This window comes from Idiotropiscis lumnitzeri, chromosome 6, assembly GCF_059441095.1.
Source record: "Idiotropiscis lumnitzeri isolate Australia: NSW breed Sydney's pygmy pipehorse chromosome 6, RoL_Ilum_1.0, whole genome shotgun sequence".
In the NCBI taxonomy this organism is placed as follows: domain Eukaryota; kingdom Metazoa; phylum Chordata; class Actinopteri; order Syngnathiformes; family Syngnathidae; genus Idiotropiscis; species Idiotropiscis lumnitzeri.
Window position 1 is genome coordinate 20105465 of NC_142396.1, and position 21862 is coordinate 20127326.

At 38.0% G+C, this 21862-nt stretch overlaps 1 protein-coding gene across 2 annotated transcripts in view; it reads left to right on the top strand.

Moving 5' to 3' along the window:
• The window catches only part of bmal1a (basic helix-loop-helix ARNT like 1a), a 35728-nt gene extending 13993 nt beyond the window's left edge, over positions 1-21735 (top strand). The window contains exons 5-20 of one of the 2 annotated variants that reach the window (XM_088298161.1): positions 200-220; positions 402-434; positions 2539-2568; positions 6073-6230; positions 7391-7470; positions 8538-8630; positions 8838-8955; positions 9503-9652; positions 10995-11241; positions 11698-11804; positions 13009-13159; positions 13241-13320; positions 13435-13543; positions 14343-14436; positions 16964-17057; positions 19223-21735. In XM_088298161.1, coding sequence (XP_088154287.1) covers positions 200-220; positions 402-434; positions 2539-2568; positions 6073-6230; positions 7391-7470; positions 8538-8630; positions 8838-8955; positions 9503-9652; positions 10995-11241; positions 11698-11804; positions 13009-13159; positions 13241-13320; positions 13435-13543; positions 14343-14436; positions 16964-17057; positions 19223-19380 — 1723 coding nt within the window. In that variant the 3' untranslated portion in view covers positions 19381-21735. The remainder of the gene's footprint in view (positions 1-199; positions 221-401; positions 435-2538; positions 2569-6072; positions 6231-7390; positions 7471-8537; positions 8631-8837; positions 8956-9502; positions 9653-10994; positions 11242-11697; positions 11805-13008; positions 13160-13240; positions 13321-13434; positions 13544-14342; positions 14437-16963; positions 17058-19222) is intronic. The other variant, XM_088298162.1, reaches the window with a different exon arrangement.
• Positions 21736-21862: the final 127 nt, after the last annotated feature.

The following is a 21862-nucleotide window of genomic DNA, read 5'->3' on the forward strand; positions in this document are numbered from 1 at the left end:
TGTACACCTTATTGCCTTTATCATAGTTTTCTTAACAATAAATGACAAATCTCTTTTTTCCTGATAGGTTTTTGGGGAAAAAATATTAGCATTTAGCATTATAATTTGTAACATAAATGTGTGAAGAAAATTGAAGGTCTAAATACATGAATACTTGCACAACAAGAAAAAACTGACCACTTAATTTGTTTCTTTACAGAATTGATGGCTTCTCATTTGAGTAAGTTGAAACATTCACAAAAACAAAACATTGAGTATGTTACTGCATTGGATTCAATGGCTCTTTTCTTAACTGGTGAACTTACTGTAATGAGTGGAAAAATTATTGTACCAGGCTTTCCTGCACTGTTGCAATATGTTTGAATATTTTTGAAAGCTGTATTGTCTCTCTTCCTCAATAGTGACATGGACCCAGACAAAGATAAACTGGGAAGGTAAGATGCCGCCATTGCATAAAATGTCTGATGTACACTTAAAATGCATTGCAAATAATGATTTGTGTTGTAGCAGTATTAGTCAACAAATGATTTGCTTATCCTACAGCCGGTCAATGTGCAGCAAGTTCACATATCCTATTTCATCTTCACCTATATTGAGCAGCGTTGTTTATTTATTCAAGTGCACGTAGGGATTTATCTTTTGGGTGGAGGCCTGTTTGTACAAGATGCTCTTTCCACCTGATTGTTTCCAATACTGTTCAGGGAACTTACCTACTTACGAAATGCCATTTCCTCATCTTTATTTATATAAACCAATTACAAATTATTATTATTATGACTATTATTGCTTCAATCTGCTCCCGTTGGAAACATTGATAGAATGGGTTTGTTACTGTTATTTCATTGTGTTTGACATATATGATTTTGCAGAGGTATATGATTCAGAGTTTATAAATTTTGTACCAGGGCTAAACCATTTCAGGAAAAGATTGAACTTTTATTTTTTTGACAGATAGTGTTGATTCGTCTTTGTCGTGTATTTGTTTCTCAAATAACAAGCACGTGTTGTTGATTTTAATTTACGTCAAGAAATCAAGACTTTTGTCTGATTTCATAAGGAGGGGCTGATCATTTCTGTCGCAACTGTACATCACACAATCAAAACATTAAAAGCTATTCTTATAACGCAATATCACTAAAGAGGCTGTGTAATGGAGGCAGTGCTTTTCAAGTTTTTTCTTTTTGAAGAAAGCAAGAACGACAAATACAGTATATACTATATATAATTTGTAATTGTGAAATGCTGTATGAGAAAATATATTTTGTTTGTAACCAAAAATATTTCAACCTGTTCATTGTACATAAATGCCAGATTGTATATAAATAGTTTTTCATAGTTTTGCTTCAGGCGGAGACTGAGGGCGGAGCGATATCGGATCAAATTCATATCATGGTTGAAAATTAACCCCTTTACAGAAATGGTACCTATTGTAATATTAGTGGAAAAAAATACAATGTAAAAAAAATTAATTCTGGGAAAAAAAAATATTTCTGTTTAAAAGAGGCAGAATTTTTCTTCTAATTGTTTTCATTCAAATTTTGCATTTTCATGTAAACTGGTCCAATTTTTCTATGTAATGAAATAAATTAGCATCTCTTAGCAAAGTTAAATTGATTGAAAATGTAAAAAAAAAAGGCATTTTGATATATTGTGTCGATCTCAAAACCCAGCTCTCTGGGGTTCACAAAAAGAGCAAACAAAAATACATTTCTGATATAAATATAACAACATACGTTTGACTTTCTAAGCACCTTGACCTGGTTGATGGAGCTGACTCATTTCTGGTCTTGCCAGCCGTGTGCTTGCTGTGTTACTATTGCTATGAAATCATTTTCACTCAACACATTTCTTAATTAACTGCTCATTTGTTGTTCGTAGCTGGTTTCTCTTCGCTTAAATGCGGTTCAACCAGACTACTGTGAAGCGTGTACTACACACCAAAGCAATTTTTCTAGTGCTTGGCGGCACATTATTAGCTTAGCGATGAGCGTTAGCTGTCGGTGTTGCTACTCTTCGTCCGCCTTAAGTGATAACGATGTTTTTCAGAAGTGTAGTTTATTTGCCGTCGCGTTGGTGAGGCCTAGTTACGTAGAGCAGAGGATCTATTGAGCCAAGCCAGCTAGCAAATGCAGCTTGTTACTTGTGCCTCAGTGCAGCATGTTTTAGTTCCAAGTTTTCCCTTTAGTTTGCGCGAAGCCGCTCAGAGCTGATTGGGTTGCATGACCTGTCACAGGTTGCATGTTGCTTCTGATTTGTGATCCTGACTGCAGAGGAGGGATACTGCGATTATGCGAGTAATAATTGATACAACAAATTCTGCGTCGGTGAGGAGACTGCAAGTTTTGACAATTGTCTAAAATCGCGATTTTGATCAAAACTTGTCCTGTTAAAATATCTGGAAGTATGTTGTACAATATTGAGAGTTGTTACAAAACCTCTTTAAGTAGATTGTCAGGTTTCAAATTGGCTAAAAACGGCAACCCTTAAAGAATATTTATCTGATCTTTTTTTTCACTGTAAATATTTTTCTTTTCTCAGTGACCAACCGGGCCGAATAAAGAATGCCAGGTATATAACTTTTTTTCTTTCTCTGTACAGTTGTGCTTTTTCGCCCTCATATATTGTCGTTTGCCTTATTAGAACAGTGTGTTTGCTAAGAGGGTCACTAATCAGGAGAGGCTCTAGATTCCTACGTTTAGTATTCTGTCGTAAGAGTACAGAATTTGTCAGACTAGAAGAGTATAAGTCACATTTTCTGCGGGATATTTATTTTACAAAAGCCCGAGACCAAGAACAGTAGTGCTCTGACTCGCACCCCAAAGGCTACGTTCCCTGATCGTGGGTGCGCTCGGAAATATGGCTCAAGTGCGCACTATTTTACTCCGACTGTTTGGGAACTTTTTTTTTTGTCAAATGTGCAGTTCTGTTATTCTGAGTGCCCCAAAAAGGAGTGCTGCAGTACAAGGAAATCAGTTCGAGCACGAGTTGCTGATTGCTTTATAATATAGGCTGCGTTCAGAAATGAATGGGAGGGGAAGCCTCTCTACCGCTCCCAACACCGACACACTCAGAGTTTACTTCATAACACGGCCCATGTTGACTGCGTTAAGTTCCGTTTGCATCTGAAACATCCACTTCGAACTACAGGAATGTTTATCATTTTAGTAAAATTGCTTACCTTAATTTGAATGTGGGAAGTGTGACTTTATAGCCAAAGGAAGAATTTGTAGCATCTTTTGCTGCTGTACATTAGGGTCTGACCGATATGGACTTTTTGACGTCATTGCAGGAAAAAAGACAGATGACCAGATAATCAGGTCTCAAACATTTTTTTCTGACCCAATGGCTGTCAATTATGGCAGATGTTTGCTATTTGCTGGCCGGCCTGGTCCCCGTTCCCTTTGAATTGACGGGGTCAACTAAATTGTTACAAAAATGTATTGTTAAAAAAAATAAGTTACTTTTTGGTTCCTTGAATTCATTGTGCGGTGCAATCCATTTAATTAATGAAATAGTGACATCCAATGTCAATTCCTTGCACAACTTTCATTGCTCACCTGAACATTGCTTTTTAAAATTAAGACTCGCTTTGTGTAGGACAGCTCCACATGTGTAATAAATAATGAAACCAGTTGAATGCTTAAATAAGTAAATAGAGTACAGAAAGGTAAAAAAAAAATCGGCATACATCGGCCATTTTGCCTATTATTGTTTGAAAGGCCATAATTTGCCGATAAATAGGTCAGGCCCTGTTATAAATCCTTGTTATGGCGTAAGGAACCCTTCTTGCTAAACTAGTTATACGTCAAGAAATTGTTGCCATGACTACGCTTCTCTTTATGCTTCCATTTCTTCAAATTTCTTTTGCCGGTTGGCATAGACTTTTGGCGCTTTGCCACTCCTTGTTTTAGGATGTAATAAACTATGTGGCTTCTGGTAGTAATGCATGACTATGACTATCAATTCTCCTTCCTTTCCTTTTTCTTCTTTTTTTCTTTTGCCATTTCTTCTTCCATTTAATCTACTGTTTTGGTGGTAGGCCAATTATGGTGCACTACCGCAAGTACTAAGAATCTGGCGGTCATGGACAGAAAAGGATGTGGATTTTGGGTGCCAGTCCGAGCTCTAATTTTAATATAATATACAATTCACATCAAATTTATAGTCGCGACTTAGTGTGGAAAAAAAATGGTAGTAGCTTGTAGGGCTGGGCGATATGACCTAAAATCAATATCGCGATAAATTGGGCAATTTTACCTCGATGACGATAAATGCACGATAAATTCCCCCTGAGGACCAAAATCAAAATAAATGCAGGAAATGCATATTAACTGCTTTTTTTTATTGACCAACTGGTACACATTACTTTCAATGAAAAGTAAAGTACAAAAATCATTTGAATAAACATTCAAAATAGCATGCTTTGCATGACTTGAACAATGTCACAAAGAACAGGAGAAAAAGGGTACCTCTCGCAAAATCTTTTCCTGCAAATAGATTGTGCCGAGATGCTGTAATGCCATTTGCAAAGGCCTAGATTTGCGTAAAGGTATCTTGTAAACAATATAAATTTATGCCATGTGCAAAGGAGCTAGTCGCCTGTAAACAAAATGCTAAATAAAATGAAAAAAAAGTCATTGGAATGCCAATGCCAAATAAACAAGTGTGCATCATCAGGAGAATGTGCCGTCTCGAGTACTCTGGTGCGCAGTCGCCACTTGTCGTCTATGTACTGCACAGTCAGGCTCAAACAGGGATCCATGTTGCGACTCGACCACAAGTCGGATGTGGGTGCAAATTGCTTGACATGTCTCCGCTCCCGTCCCGATGTTGTCCATATCGGGAAGTGCTGTTTTCGGCAAATATTTTCGTATCTCTTGTCGGCTACGTTCATGAGGCGTTTAAATCCTGTACGCTCCACTGTAACTAGAGGAGCTCTATCTTTAGCTATGTGCTAGGCTATCGCGTCCACCACCGACATCGTATGGTGTCGCCTCCGTTATGAGCTGTTGTCACTTGTCCAACCTTGCTTTTCACTTTGAACTTTTAGCACAAGCTCCAAGTCAACAGCATGGTTGTGTTGTAGGTGGTGAAAAAGAAAAGGTTGGACGCGCTGTTTCAGGTGCTTACGACGCACTTTGTAGTTCATGTTCTTTTGCTCAAACATCGTCTTTATGGAACCCAAAACATTTCCAAACGACAGATGTCAAATTTATTTTCGGGACAATTTCAACTAACGTTACTTCGTCTGCAGCCGTGTCAGCCGCTTCAGGATTTGAATCGCCAGCTACGAACGCGTCTTCTGTTTACATTCTTCTACAGCACATGAGTCACGTGACTACATGCGCTGTAGCCGTCTTAAAGAGGCATGAACATCGCCGCAGACAGAAAAGACTTCTTTTTCTTTTTCTTTTTTTTTTTTAGACACCGAATTTACCGACATGGGCAAAATGATGTCGGTCATTCTAATACATTTCTGTAACGGTAAATTTTCAGTTTATCGCCCAGCCCTAGTAGCTTGTGCCTTTTGAGGTGTTTAGTCCAATTTATAGCGTAATACAAAGTAGGATTATTATTTTAATAATCAATTATTCTGTTGATGAATTGATAAACAGGATAAAAACAAAATTCATGTTTATTTATTTCTCTTCATTTAAAACATGAGATTGTTTCAAATTGACAGTACAGAAAATACATTAGTGTATATTAAATTATGATTCAGTGGTTGATTTTGTTCGTAACATAGGCATTGTTGATTTTTTTTCCCCCAAAGTTTTATTTATGCAATCCACGTAATTAGTCTGCTTTCCTGTTGAGAAGCTGAAATTCTGAGGATTTGAATAATTGTAAATAGTTATCTCAACGATGAATCGTCTATTAAATAATTATCAATTAATTTATTGATTGATTAGTTGTCGATTGATCGATAAATTAATGCACCCACCTCCTAGACAAAAGAATGGATAATAAGCATTGTCTGAGTCACGTATGCAATATAGGCAGATGAATTTGTCTTCGGTTGAAGAGATGTATTAATGCTAATGCTTTAATTTCATCTATGCTTCTTCACAGAGAGGCGCACAGCCAAATTGAGAAGCGTCGAAGGGACAAGATGAACAGCTTTATTGATGAGCTGGCATCACTGGTGCCCACATGTAATGCCATGTCCCGTAAACTGGACAAGCTCACAGTACTTCGCATGGCTGTTCAGCACATGAAGACACTCAGAGGTGAGAATGGACTACATCACTTACTACCGATTGTTGTACAACGTCCAAATCAATAGCTGCCATAACAACAATTACATTGATATAACATAACAATTATTTTTTGTAAAATATAGAATTAACTGTAGTTTGTGTGCACATGGAAGAAATAAATGCTTTGTCCTAACCAAATATCATCATAACATCACTATCATAAAATAAACAACAGTTTCTAGAATTGCGCGTTTTTTTTAAAAGAAATACTTTTTGAATGCCTTGTCAAATGTAAAGTTTAGCCATATTTCAGTGATTGATAAAAACAATACAGTAAATGAATGGCAAACGGCGGGTGCATACAGATGAGTTCATGATCGACAAACATGGTGTTGTTTTGAGGGAGATCAGAGGAGAATTGGCGACAGGCCGAATTCAAGCTAAAAGAACAACGTTATGTCAATCCAAACGTACCGACAGCAAAATACAGCTTCATTGGCATTAGATTTTCATCTTCGTTCTTGAATTGCTAAACTGAAGCCAATAATAATGGGGATGATGGTTATCATGCATCCCAAGTTAACACTAATGTGCAGTAAGCAGTATTGGAACATAAATGTTATATTATTCCAAATTACTTTTGAAGCAATTTCTAGAAAAACAAAATAGCTAATTATTTTTTCATGAATCCCCACCAATTCTCTCCTACTCGTTTTTAATCAAGTTCTAGTAGTGTGTAGCGCTTTGAGTACAGTAGCGCTATACCGGCCAGCCTATTTACCATTTTCCATTTACCGTGATGTGTGATGCCAAAATATGTCTGTGGTCATTAGTCCTTTTATTCAATGGTTACTATTCTAGTCAGCTCAATTACCCAAGACCTCAACTTTTGATCAACCTTTTCCCCCTCACTGCTAATCACTTATCACGTTGCCGCAATGTCAGTGTTAGTTAGATTTCATCAAAAATAAAACGAGTTGGCTAAGTGGAGAAACATTTCTAAAGCGTCAAAAGTACTGGGACAGGACTCCATTAAATCTCTATACGGGGCTGTATTTAGGTACTCAAAAATGTCAATCTTTATGCAGAATAATTATTTCTACAGAAACTAAAGGGATCTCACAGCGGTCTGTGCTCATGTCCACATTATTCCTTCCTTATTTGTAGTAACTGTTTACTCTTGCATGCAGGAGCAGCAAATCCATATACAGAGGCCAACTACAAGCCTTCCTTCCTTTCTGATGATGAGCTAAAACATTTGATACTAAGGGTGAGTGCTACACAGTGAAAAAAAACTGTCATTAGCGTGGGGGGTGGAGAACGTGTATAATTGACGCCAGGCGTGGGCCGTGTACTGGTTTGATGGTTTACCGTGGTTTTATCAAGTCAAGACTTCAATAACCCCTCAAACAGTCACAGTTCTTCTCTTTTGAGGGCAGAGCACAATATAATTGGATGCCTGCAGAGATCACCAAATGATCTGCCGCTCTTAACTTAATGATGAGAGGCCATCGTGTTTTTTGTTTCTGTACACAGGATTGAGGGAGGGATGAAGAGGAAATAGCAACGGTGCTAACTCCAGAATACTCACACCCATTCGTTTTTGTTGTCGATTTAAAAAAATAATAAAAAATTAATTAAAAAAAAATTGTTCCAATGGGTACTAGTTAACCCCAAGGACGGCATGGGTAGCAGTACAACTGTTCTGCTCTGAAAATAGCTAACCAGTAATGGAACACTTGACTTACTGAGAAGAATTAAAACAAAAGAAGGTGAATGTTTATGTATTAATTTAACATATGTATTTATTTAATTTAGCGTAACATGGTACACCATTTTTAATATACCAAACTATTCTATATTTAATTTAAAAATAAATTAGATTCCATTCAATGGAAAAATGCAGTTTTTCTTTACCCAATTATTTAAAAAAGAACATTTTTAGAGCTGTCTTTTTTAACAACCTTTACTATACTTATTGTTTTTTCAAGATAACACTGCTCATACCCAAGAGTTATAAAACATAATAGAACAAACTGTCAAAGAAGCCTGTGTTGTTATCAAATTGTGTTAATTTTTATGAACAATTTATTTTTGTAGTGCCAGCCTTTCCTCACAGTTGTCCAAAGAGAGATTTTCCGTCAGTTTCATTCTAAATATGAAGCCGTCGTGTCAAGTACAGTGTATTATCCATGATTGATAGCCATTGTTCAAATGATGGAACATATGTTCCCAAGGGGTCTGGTGGTTTACTCAATTGTTTAACATTTATTGTATGCTGACCTGGTTCCAAAATCCAAATCTTTATTTTCGTGTATTATCTGTTTCATAATGCAGGCTGCTGATGGCTTCCTGTTTGTGGTTGGATGTGATCGCGGAAAGATTCTTTTTGTCTCGGAATCAGTTTACAAGATTCTTAACTACAGCCAGGTATGCATTGAGTGTGTGTAATATCCTATGTAAAATACTTGTGATGTTGGAAAGTTGGATTAATTGTTTGACATTCTTCCATGCTTAGTAGTCTGGGTATGAAGCTACTCAATAGATGTACAGTAATACTGTGTAAGACGTGCTTTGTGAGTTAGCGTAATGACCAAGTGACACAAATGACGTTTGTGTTGCTTTCTTTTTTTCCAGAATGACCTCATAGGTCAGAGTCTCTTTGACTACTTGCATCCCAAGGACATTGCTAAGGTCAAAGAACAACTGTCTTCTTCCGATACAGCCCCTCGTGAAAGGCTTATAGATGCTAAAAGTAAGCTAATATCTTCTCACTGTTTTTAATGTGCCTCTCAACTATTCTTCTGCTCTCTATCTGATATTATGGAATGTGCATATTAGCAGTTTTTGCATTTGTTAGTGTTGGGTATATTCTATTGACTGTAATGAATGCTTAGTCTATATTTGCACGTATGGACACAATGCCGGCTTCTAAATTAAATTAATGTGGATGACATTTTGACGGGTGTTGATTAAAAGTTATACTAGTCAGTATAGCTGGTGATGCATGAAGCATCCGTCCAAGCATCTGTACCGATTGTCCTCACAAAGGTCGCGAGCGTGCTGGAGCAATCCGATGTCTTGGGGCAGTAGGCGGGGTGCACCCTGGTCAATAATTCTCACACTCAAGTATTGAAAAAAAATGTTTTAAAACAATTGTATTTTATACTATACAAGATTATATACGTGATTCATTTTCACCCTTTTAATATTGGTTGTAATATTATCTACAAATGTTTGATGTTTATCAACTTTTGATTTCTAAACAGTGTGTTGTTTTTTGTTTGTTTTTGTATGTGTAGCTGGTCTTCCAGTGAAGACAGACATCACGCCTGGGCCATCTAGACTTTGTTCTGGTGCAAGACGGTCATTTTTCTGTAGAATGAAGTGCAACAGGCCTTCTGTCAAAGTAGAGGATAAAGACTTTCCTTCAACCTGCTCAAAGAAAAAAGGTAGTATATTGCAAACAATTATATATCTATATATATATATAGATGTGTGTATATATATATATATATATATATATATATATATATATATATATATATATATATATATATATATATATATATATATATATATATATCCTCATTATTCTTTTTATGTCATATATGATGTATTTTTTTATTTCCACTTCATATTTTTCATTTCTTGTGATTTGAGATGCCACCTTATGGAAACTCTTAGTCTCTTTGTCTCGCTTTCTATTTTTAAAAGGCCACATCCTTGTTATAGCAGGACTCACACTTCACTTAGCACACGACATTACACAACAAAGGAAATCGGCCTCCCTAAGTGCATGCGTATTTAATGAAATTATAAAAGAAATGTATTGCAAAATGTGAAATGGAAAACTTGATCTTAAAGGGCACCATCAACGGCCCGTTTTAAGGTATTGATGAGGGTGTAGGAGAGCAATGTAATACAATTTGATAAATATTTGCTCTTCACATCCCCAGGTTAATTTTAATGCAAGGCGGGATGTTGGAAATGGATGTGAAGTCAATTCGTTGACTGGGCCTTCACCTACCAGTTGCTATTGAGTGATACTCCTCATTCTTGTTGTCAGATGCAGTGGGTTGCGAATGTATTCACACCCATGAGCTAGGGTTCTGCAATTAATCAAAATTTAATTATGATTATGATTATTGCACTCGGCGATTACAAAATTTGCATAAATGTAATATGTTTGTATATATATACATATATATATGTATGTATGTATGTGTGTGTGTGGGGGGTGTGCGCGTGCGTGTGTATATGTGTGTGTATATGTATGTGTATGTATATATATGTGTATATGTATATGTGTATATGTATATATATATATATATATATATATATATATATATATATATATGTGTATATATATATGTGTATATGTGTATATGTATATGTGTATATATATATGTGTATATATATATGTGTATATATATATGTGTATATATATATGTGTATATATATATGTGTATATATATATGTGTGTATATATATATGTGTGTGTATATATATGTGTGTATATATATATGTGTATATATATATGTGTGTATATATATATGTGTGTATATATATATGTGTGTATATATATATATGTATATATATATATGTGTGTATATATATATATGTATATATATATGTGTGTATATATATATATATATATATATATATATGTGTGTGTATATATATATATGTGTATATATGTGTATGATTATATATATATGTATATGTATGCATGTTTAATTTGATGTATAAATTCTTTAATTCTTACAATTACCTGTTGTATTCTCAACACAGCTGATCGCAAGAGCTTCTGCACCATCCATAGCACAGGATACCTAAAAAGTTGGCCGCCCACAAAGATGGGTCTTGATGAAGACAATGAGCCTGACAATGAAGGCTGCAACTTGAGCTGCCTGGTAGCCATTGGTCGACTCCACCCACATATTGTCCCCCAGCCCAGCTTGGCGGACATCAGAGTCAAGCCCACCGAGTATGTTTCCCGGCATGCCATTGATGGCAAATTTGTCTTCGTTGACCAGAGGTGAGCCGACGCAATGCACATTATTAGATCAAGCTTTGACAGTCTTCATAGTCATCGCCATTTTCAAAACACAATTTCTGTATTGCGCTCAATTAGTCTTGAATGGATGACAAAACCTCTTGTGTTTGGGGTTGAGCTGCCAGATGTACCCCAACATGTGCTTCAAAAATTAAAATTAATTCAACAAAAGCATTGATATAGGTAGTTAAGAGAAGTAGTGTAGGCTACTGAGCGGGGTATTCCTGCAGGCATGTTCAACACACTGTCTACACGAAAGGTGTCAAGTGAAACGATTAATTGATTATCAAATAAATCAATGATTATTTTGATAATCCAGTAATTGTTTCGAACCATTGCATTAAGATTTGGCATTGCTGTTTTTGTGATGAGCTATTTTCTAATTAGCGGTGGCTACTAAATGAAGTCTAAATTCTTCCTTTTTTGTTTGTTTGTTAGAGCAACCGCCATCCTCGCCTACCTACCCCAGGAGCTGCTTGGAACATCCTTCTATGAGTATTTCCACCAGGATGACATCGGCCATCTTGCAGAGTGCCACAGACAAGGTATTTGGAAAGGCCTTGCTTTGATGAACTCAAATCAACCTGGAAAGTTTCAACTGTGGATTACTGTTCTAATGAAGTGTGCTGGCAAAAACTTTTAGACATGGCTGTTGTAGGACTTTTAGTTGGACAAAAAAATGTGTCTCTTTAAATTTAAAGGCAAAGGTCAAATTGTGAGTTCACGCAGACACACACACACACCGGTGCTGTATTGTTTGGTTTCCGTTGTAAAAAAAAATAAAATAAAAAAAATGATGGTTCTTACTTTGACATTGGATGATTATGCCTGTGAAGGATTTGTATAAATTTCTCAATGAACATCAGAACAATTATTATTTTGATTATGATGAAATCATTTTGGTTTGTTCATTGGCAAATCTATTTTGCTTTTAATTAGGGGGGTCCCGATACAACACTTTCCATATCCGATCCGATATTGATATTGCGACCTAGCATAATGTCCGATTCCAATATCATTCGATATGTTAAGAGCAGGAATGATACATGCTGTAATTTATTTATTTTTTGTAGGAATTGTTAGAAGAGAGACTTGATCAAATTATCATGTTAAACCGACTAACAATAGTCAGCAACGGCAGGTCAGAGAATATGTAACCCATTTATTCCAAACATGGTTTGCATCTGACTATTAAATGGATGCATATATACAGTTACTAGTTACCTAACCCTAACAAAAAAACAATTACATTTCTATTTTGTATTTATTTATTTTTAAATGTATACAGGGAGAGTGCATATTAATAAAACCGTTTCCCATAAATATGTAGTATATTGTGGAAATTTGCTGCTTAGGCGAGCACACGACCGCCAGGCTAGCTCACCACCGTGGCAGGCATGCGCTACGAATCTTATTGACAGCAGTGCGTGTTATTTATCATTTTTATTTATTTATTTATTTTTTTAAATAATCCCTCACAGGAGTGGTTTTGATCACGTGGGCTAATGCATGTTCGCTCTCGACGCTGGTGGATACAAGAACTGCTTGTCTATGAGTGCTAATTTCAGACATCTTGGGATGCAGTCCGATAAAATCCATTACTGTTTTTTTTGTTGTTGCTGCTGATATCGGAATACGGTCTGATACAAATGAGCGGCTCGGGACACCCCAACTTTTAATGAGTATTTTGTGGTTGTATGCCATCAAACAGAACTGTTGGGCTTTGACGTGTTCTGTTTCCTGTTGTAGTGCTACAGATGAGAGAGAAGATTAACACGAACTGTTACAAATTCAAGATCAAAGATGGCTCTTTCATCACACTGAGGAGCCGATGGTTCAGCTTTATGAATCCCTGGACCAAGGAGGTGGAATACATTGTCTCCACGAACACTGTTGTGTCGTAAGTGGCAGAGGACAAACATAGGATGTACGAAAATCGTGTTTTGAAAGAGATCATTTCCACATGGTTGTCTCACTCCAGGTGTCCTATGATGGAAGGATCAGAATACACTCAATCTGCTGCCTCCCCGCAGAGCATGGACAGTGTTCTTCCTTCAGAGGGTAAACTTAAAATGTTGTGTGGCACATTAAAGAAGCTGCAACCTGTCGAGCACTACTGACCGCTCGCTGCCTTGTGTTTCAACCCGCGTCTTCTGGGTTGCTGTTAACTTATAGGTGGAGGAAGACGGCCGTTGCAGACAGTGCCTGGTATACCTGGTGGCACAAGAGCAGGAGCTGGAAAGATTGGAAGAATGATTGCAGAGGAAGTGATGGAGATCCAAAGGTAGGATTATATCGTTGTTCACATGAGATGATGTCAAACATTAATATTCAAAGTCTTCTGTGGTAAATCTTCGTAGGCTGATATAAGGTTTTCACATCATCAAAACAGGAGAAAGTGGACTATATTAGATAACTCATTTTTTGGAATAGTACAAGCAGTGAGCCAGCCAAAATGTGCTCCTTTGCGGCTCGTGCATTGATGATACAAAGAATAGACATGAATCAAAGGCAGGCGTGAATCGACATGAGGCTACGAGAATGTTTTGAAATTAATCAATCATTGGAATGATTGTGATGTCAAGCTCATAATTGAGTTAATTAATTGTTCCATAATTGCCCAGCCCAAGCTGTACATCATACATTCTTTGCCATGACCATTCTTCCGTTTCTTCTCATTTATTTTGGCGCATTTGGCAAATACTTTGGATGCATTACGGCTTGTCGACAAATGGTGGCGGGCGATTAGGGAACAGGGATTTACGATGCCAGTCCGAGCTCATTACAAGTCGCACATGAGCCTTGAAAAGTCGCAGTGTCGTTGCAACCTCTGGAGAAAAAAAAGTGTGATTTATGTTTACAAAAATATGATGCTTTTTCATGGCACTGTATGTATTTTTGAATCTATTTTTGATTGTTTAGCACTGCTTTAATTGCAGTTTGTATGGTGTAGTGTAGTGCATCAAGGAAATCATGCCAGCAAAAATGAATTTGCTTTTCCCACTGGGTGGCTTTATTTGCTGGCTTCTGATTCTGTTAATATTTTCTTCCTGTTGACAAATAATTGACCGTTTTGATCGTAGGATCCGAGGCTCCTCCCCATCCAGCTGTGGTTCTAGCCCATTGAACATCACCAGTACCCCTCCGCCGGACACTTGCTCTCCTGGGGGAAAGAAGGTAACACAAGTACACACGCGTAGCATCTACAAGAAATGAAAGTTTTGAAAAGTGTATATACCTTAAAAAAAAGATGATTTTGATCATATAAAAAGAAGGCATCAATGCCTCGTCCATTCTAAATGTCCCTCCTTGGTTTGGAGGGAAAAATGGTCTGTAACTTTTTTTTTTTGTCTACTTATGAGAACATAATAAATCAGAGGTATTCAATTAAAAGTCACAGAGGTCCACGACTAAAAATTTTTTCCAATTAAAAGGTCCGAACCAAAGTCCAACTTCCCTGTCTAGCCTATGTTCACATTTTTATATAGTTTCAATATTTAGTCATTTTCAACAGAGCGCGCTTATATCCGAAATATTTAGCAATGTTCCCATTAAACATCTTTGCCAGTCAAACAAATATAAGGCGTTTATTTGACATTCAAGAAAATGTCGTTCCAGGAACTTAAGTTTGCCACTTCCAGAAAAAACTGTAAAATATCTCCTGCAGAAATATATCAACTGCTAAGCATTGAGTTAACATCTTTTACCTTTTTTTCTTAAATCAAAGAGTTATCAGTCTAAAACAAATGGAAAGCCTAATTATCAAAGGAAAACAGGTCAACATGTTCCGTACACAATAAAAATGGCTGTCCTCATGAAAAACTAATTCAAAATGAGCTTTGACACCATTTGAATATTTTTTTAACTTCTCTTAATGAGAAAAATGAATTTGTGACTGCCCTGCCAGTGACTTAAATCTGGGTTGGAACGGAGTCAGGGCCATTGGGATTTGGTCGATTATTTCACACATCTGGGCTTTGTGTTTTCCTTTAAATAATGTTTGTGCAAACACATTTAAGCACTCCTTCACAACTTCCCCATCACTTGAACGTTTTTTATGTTTCCCCATAATCCACGATACTTTTACTGAATATTCGTTTGCATGCCGCTGGGATGTAAACGAAAATGTAAAAATCTGTTATACTGCACTCGAAGTTCGATGTTTTTGCGTGCGCTCACCTCAAACGTCAGCGGATAACTTTGCACAAAAGGGCGGTGCTTTGTTTTGTAGTGGCGCTTCGCAATGTTGCGACTGTTTCGGAGCATATGATGCACACTGGTTTAGAATCGGCTGCAGCCAGAACAAAACTAAATTTCTCCGTCCATTCATTGAAAACGACACGCTAACTTTTTAGCAAGGCATACTGTCAGCAGCACTTTCTTCCGGTCTTCTGTGCAATTGGCAGTGGATCGTAAACAAAAGATCTGATTGGCTCAAATCAGTGACGCCTTTTCCGCATTAACTAGAATTGCAGCGTCAACGTTTGCGAATGCCCCCTGAAAAAAAATTCATCATAGATTGGTCATGGGTCCGGTCCGAACCATCTGTCGGTCCGGATCCGGACCGCGGTCTGCCATTTGGTGATGCCTGTAATAATGTGTTAAAGTTTAGAGTTTAAACAATTCACTGGTAAATCAACAATTAATCAACAGACTTTGTGTTCAATCACAATTGAACATTCGCAAACATTTGCTTTGACTTTGCAAAAAAATGTTTGCCCTTTTGTTTCGGACCAAAACAGAAACTGAATCCTAATTCATTTGTGTTTGTGCATTTTCTGCAGTTTGAAATAATGTTCTGTTTTTTAATAATCGGATGAAAATTCAAGCTTTTCTAATCTGATTAAAATTGTTAGTTGTAGCCCTGCTCCAGCTAGAGGTTTCCTCCAAAGTGCCCTAAATTAGTGACTTACCTTTTGGCCACGTTGATCAGTGCAGCAGCTGTGACTCTCTGTCAGGATGCATTTATTTCTGGTGTGTAAGCTAAAAGACGAGGTGAGTCATCTTGTCCCACTCCAGCGTCATGCACAGGAGGGAGTGCGGATGGAATACATTGTGGGGGCGTATTATTATTGGACAGCAGCCTATTTAAGCTAAAGTCTACAAAAAAGTATTAAAAGAAAGTAGATCATCTATAATCTATGGTGGCGGGCGGCGCATGACCTGCATCACAGGAACTTGTTCGCGGTCAGCATTTGCTGGCAGATAGTTCTAGCTATTTTTGTTTGTTTGAGCTGCAATGCACCAATGACATTGGCAAAGAAGAGAAAAGCAATCTGGAGCGACATTTTGAAATGTTACTCACAAGTTACGTTAGTGATGTTTCTGTACTTTACAGGCCACAAAAGTGCGTCCCTGCCGCCCTGTGTCAAGTCTCCCACTAAGATAGTCATGCCGTGGAGAACCTTGAATCAATTTGTGGATGTGGTGAATTAAAAAAAAAAATGTGATGCCACTTTTAATGTTGTTTCATTGAATTAATTTATTAATTACATTTAGTAAATCCTAATTAAGAATCAATATATTATAACATTTAATAAATACCGACGACAAACTCAAATGCGTTGCGATTTTGTCGGGGTGTTCACTCATCACAACTGATCGTCTTAACTTCCGCTATGCTCTGACAAAGCTGCGAAGCGTCATATTTCATTCAATGTGTTCTTGTTCTGTTACTGATACTTGTGTTATGTCGTCTTAATAGATTCACAATGGCGGGACACCTGAGCTGGCCAGCACTGGGATCCTTCCTGGGCCCGATTCTGTCGGCTACCCCTACTCCAACCAGTCCATCATGAGTGAGTCTCACATCCACAAACAATTTCAGTTCGCCGCTGGGGATACACTATGTTCCGACCCACTTTTTAAAAATAGGTTTTAACCCTTCCCAGATGCTTTAAACACATTAAAACCAATTTAAAGGCCAAAACTGTTTTACAGGAATACACTATGTGCCAGTGACCGTCAATAACGTATTGAGACCATCATCTCTCTTGATTGAAGTTTTGAAAAAATAATTTCTATCAAGTATAATTTTGTATTTGTGTGATTGTGTGTATGAAAATGTGTTTTTTTTAACCCCAAAATGTTTCACATTTCGTACTAATGTACATGTTCGTTGTACATCGATGTCAGCATTTTTACGACCATAAGACGCGCTGCATCAAAGGGCGCAACACCAGTTGAGGGTGCTATTTCCGTATTTAATGCATATACTAGGCGCACCGCACTACAAGGCGCTAGCTCAGCTGCTCCTAGCTGCTCGTCGCGCTAGTTCAGCTGCTCGCGCTAGCTGATGTCAGCTCACCAGGACTCAATCCCCTAAGGGATCGTTGCCAGAGGTATCACCCCGTTTCAATGACAGATGTCATGAAACTATTAGGAATCACTGCCAATAACAATGACTCTAACCAATAAAAGGTGTCTTGGCAATAGTCTACTAGACAAGGTCAGGGGAGGGACTTCACTGGCCACCACACTCCTTAGAGTCACGGTTTCAAATCAAAACCAAAAAAAAACTCAGCATACAAGCAAACAATGAAACAAAGAAATAAGATTAACACAAAACATGCATCTCTCATGCCATCTATATAAGAAATAAAAATAACACAAAAAGATTATAGCAATGGCTTCTTGGGAGCCAATCACATGGTTGTTTAGAGAGATGTGCTGTTGTGCTTTGAGCTTTTTGCAGTCTGTTGTCTAAACCTGGGACGTTTCTCGCTTGCAATAACATAAATGATAAGACAGACTACAACATTGTGGACAGCTGCCCTTTTGTCCAGCTGTCTCCTACACCATCACCCAAACACCATAGTCACATTATGTATAAGTCACGGTCAATTAGAAGCGTAGATGACTCAGACTTTGTCCAGCAGGGTGTGCTAACATGCACTTCGAACAGCCCAATCAGTAAAAGGGTTGATGGTCGCGAGTGATGCTTAGTCCATATAATGGGCGCGTCGCTTTACAAGGCGCTTTGTTTGTTTTGGGGACGATTCGGGACTTTAAAGAGCGCCCTATGGCCCGGAAAATACGATGCGTCAATAAATTCATTGTCCCTTAGCAAAGCTTAATTGATTAAAAATATAATTTGGAGACCTATTGTTGTGTAGATGTCAAAACCCAGTACTCTGTGGTGCAAATATTATTTTTGAGATGATAAATATTTAGTATACGTATGACATAGACCCTCTCCGTCATGATGACATCAGCTGTTTTTGTGTTCCGGTCTAAGCGCGTCTGCTCAATTGCTAATGTAGCCGTCGTCTTATTTTAGGTCTAGATACATATTGGTTGAAATGCAATACTTCTGTTTAGAGCTGCTGGCTCTCCACCGTAACGCGTTTCTAACCCGACATCTGTGAAGTCGACTGGAGACTTAAATAAGTACTTATTTTGGGTCCGCTGTATTTCACCTTAGCGATTAGCACGCGTCGCCTTCTTGTTTAAAACACCAAATGTTAGCGGGGCGTTTTTTGTCATCACCTAGCTGGTTGCTGCTGCTGTGCACGGACTTGCATATAGTACAACTCAAGTCCATACTGTAGCGGCGCAAGATAGCTTGGCGCCAAGCACTCGAGCAACGGCGAAAAAAATGATGTCCGGGGCAATGAGCGACAGTGCCACGCTTTTTTATTTTATTTTTTTTAAATCAGTACTACGTGACCTGCTTCGAGCACATGGAGCACAAACCGCAGCTTTAACAATCTTCAAATCGCATTGCCTGAGATTGTGATTTCAGTCCCAAAATGATACCCTTGTAGTTAGACATGACATGCAGAACGCTATTGCGGTGTGATCGAGCAAGGGCTCCACTAACTTTTGCTCAAATGAGGACTAAAGGCGTGCTACTCAATTCTGTAAAAAAAAAACTTACAATCTTGGCTAGAGTGGCAGTTCACTGTAAATGCCTTTTTTTGCTCTCGCTCTGAGTAATTGTCTTTGGGATCCCTCAATTCAGGCGACAACTCCCACCTGAGTATCGACATCATGGATGAGCCCGGCTCCAGCAGCCCCAGCAATGATGAGGCGGCCATGGCTGTCATCATGTCCCTTCTGGAGGCTGATGCCGGCTTGGGCGGCCCCGTGGACTTCAGCGACCTGCCTTGGCCTTTGTGAACTAGCTGAAGGGCGTCATGCAGAAAACGAGAGAGAAAACGAGAGAGCCCCCCCCATCCCAGCACTGGTAGAGAGAGTTCAGTCAAGAGGAAATGGCTTTCCTGTTGCAATTATCTTTTCTGTTTCCTGCACTGCACGACTCTGCAAACGTGTCATTCATGTCATTCTGAATGAAACAGAAATGTAAAAAGTGGATTCACAGAGCTTCAAAGTGAAGCCAAATGAAGGCATTTCCGTAATACATATAACGATGAGCACTTTTGCAGTGTTAGGTCCTTCCACTGTTGGATTTTCCTCAAATAGAGCAGTTAAGTTGGGCTCCCTGCGCTGACGGATGACGGCCAACCTTCTTTGGAGCACTGGCTCTGGGGCTTCTCTGTCGGTTCCGAACATCACCAAACTCTGAAACATTCAGCGGATCGAGGCTCACGGCTGTTGTACAATGTGGTGTCGGTGTGCGTTAAAGTTGACATGGGGAAACAGTTAACCCTTTGAATCATTGCTGAGAAGACACTTTACCCCGAAAATTCCACAAGGAAGTGTATTCCACTTTTGTGTGTATCCGAAGACGACATCTGGCTGTTGCGTCCCTCTAAAACTACCACTTGTTAAATTGCATACGAGTTTGAACGACTCACTGAAAAAGCATCTAAAAAGTTACACGTGGTGGTCCTTTAAAGATGAACTTCAATATGTTTTTCGCTCCCAGTCCTGATGGGGGACAAAAATTTCCGTGGCCCACTTGTAACTCTTCCACATGCAAGCAAAGACGGTTTTGAGGAGCAGGAGCCTGATGTGTTTTAAGGCTCACTCTGTGCTGACACACTTTCCACTGTCTGAAGACCCAAAAAAAAGACAGACAGTGCTTCTCATCATTCAGTTTGACATTTGCACACTTGCGTCCAGGCAAAGACTTCCTGGCAAGCTAATTAGCATCCAAGTGGGACATAAAAAGACCCGAAAACAAGTTCACCGTGACGAACTATTTTAGTGTCTGATGCTGAAATCATTTTGAGTCACTCACATGCAGTAAATCTGATCCCTGAAAAATGAGACACTTCCAGCAAATCCACAACCCCTTTTATTTATTTTTTTTTTTTTTGAAAGGTTAACGAGATGCGCCAATTTACAAATGAGTGTTAGGGTCACGCTGAAAAGAAAAGTTATGTATAATTTTCAAGAGGGAAAAAAATCCATATTAAGTACAAGTTATATTTGTTAATTTAAAAAGTTTGTATTGTTTTTTTCACCCTCAATGTTAATCAGTGTGGCCCTGATATTCCTGTCCACATCCCCAGGGTAAATTTTACTGCAAGAAACTCTTGAATTTGGTCCATTTAGCATTTAATAACCCAACATAATCTTGAAGTAGGGTCATGAGTGTCTGGTCTTCAGTTTGGTTTGCAATCTCATGGGTGATTGATTCTGAAATCTCAATGTGACCTCGTCGTCTGGGCGCCTGCTCCTTTAAGGGTTTATTTTGAAATTAGATATCGATGGAGAAGATGTCACCGCCTGCCCGTATGGAGACGATACAGTTGAACACTCGAGTGCAACCAGAAGGTCGCGTATATGGAAGTGTTAGAAAACATTTGTTGGCCAAGTGTCACCAGTCGAAATGGATACGCTTTTCTCATGGCAACATAAAAAGAGCAATGCAATGCTGAGATTATCGGTAATTAATACAAATAAATTACGGTTTGAGTTAAAAAACATTTTTAAAGGCTTTTAATGCACAATCATATTCAGTCCTGTTTTGGCTTACTACATATTTAAGTTTATTCCACATATTTTAATTTAATCAAAGGGATGTTAGTACATTTGAATTTTGATATTTCTTTTCTATTAAATTTTTCCGCGTATACTCAAAGGCTATATATAAATTGATTAATTTGATATAAAAGCTTGTGTGTTGTATTCTATTGAAGTGGATAATAAATGATTTGACAATGACTTTGAAACATGCCACTAAAACTAGTTGTCTCCATACGGGCAGTCATTAATTTATTTTTTTTTCTTTGTAATTACTCGCTCTTTTGAGTTTATAATTCAATAGCACTCAGTACCATTGTCAGCGCAGCCACCATTCCGGCCTCGACAGACGGGCGGTCAGTCAGTAGCTCAGTCAGGCAGCAGCTGCTGATGATGTCCATTCTGTCTGTTGTAGTGCTTCTGTGTTTTAAACGCGAGACACTACATGAAGTATTCCCCATGTCCGCTATTGGACAATAAAAAAAAAATGTATCAAACTATAAATATTATGTTAAGAGTATACTTTATGCAAATATATGAGTATGATGAGTGTATTGTATCAGCAGTGGAATATTTTTAAAATAAAACTATTTGTTTCTGTCACTTTGAAGTGTTTTTTGCCAACCATGACTTGACACGTGTGCATCCTCAGCCATTGGCTGGCTGCATCACAATAGCTATGATTTGGTAGCGTTGTGTGATTGTGGTGTTCTATTATAACTTATACAGT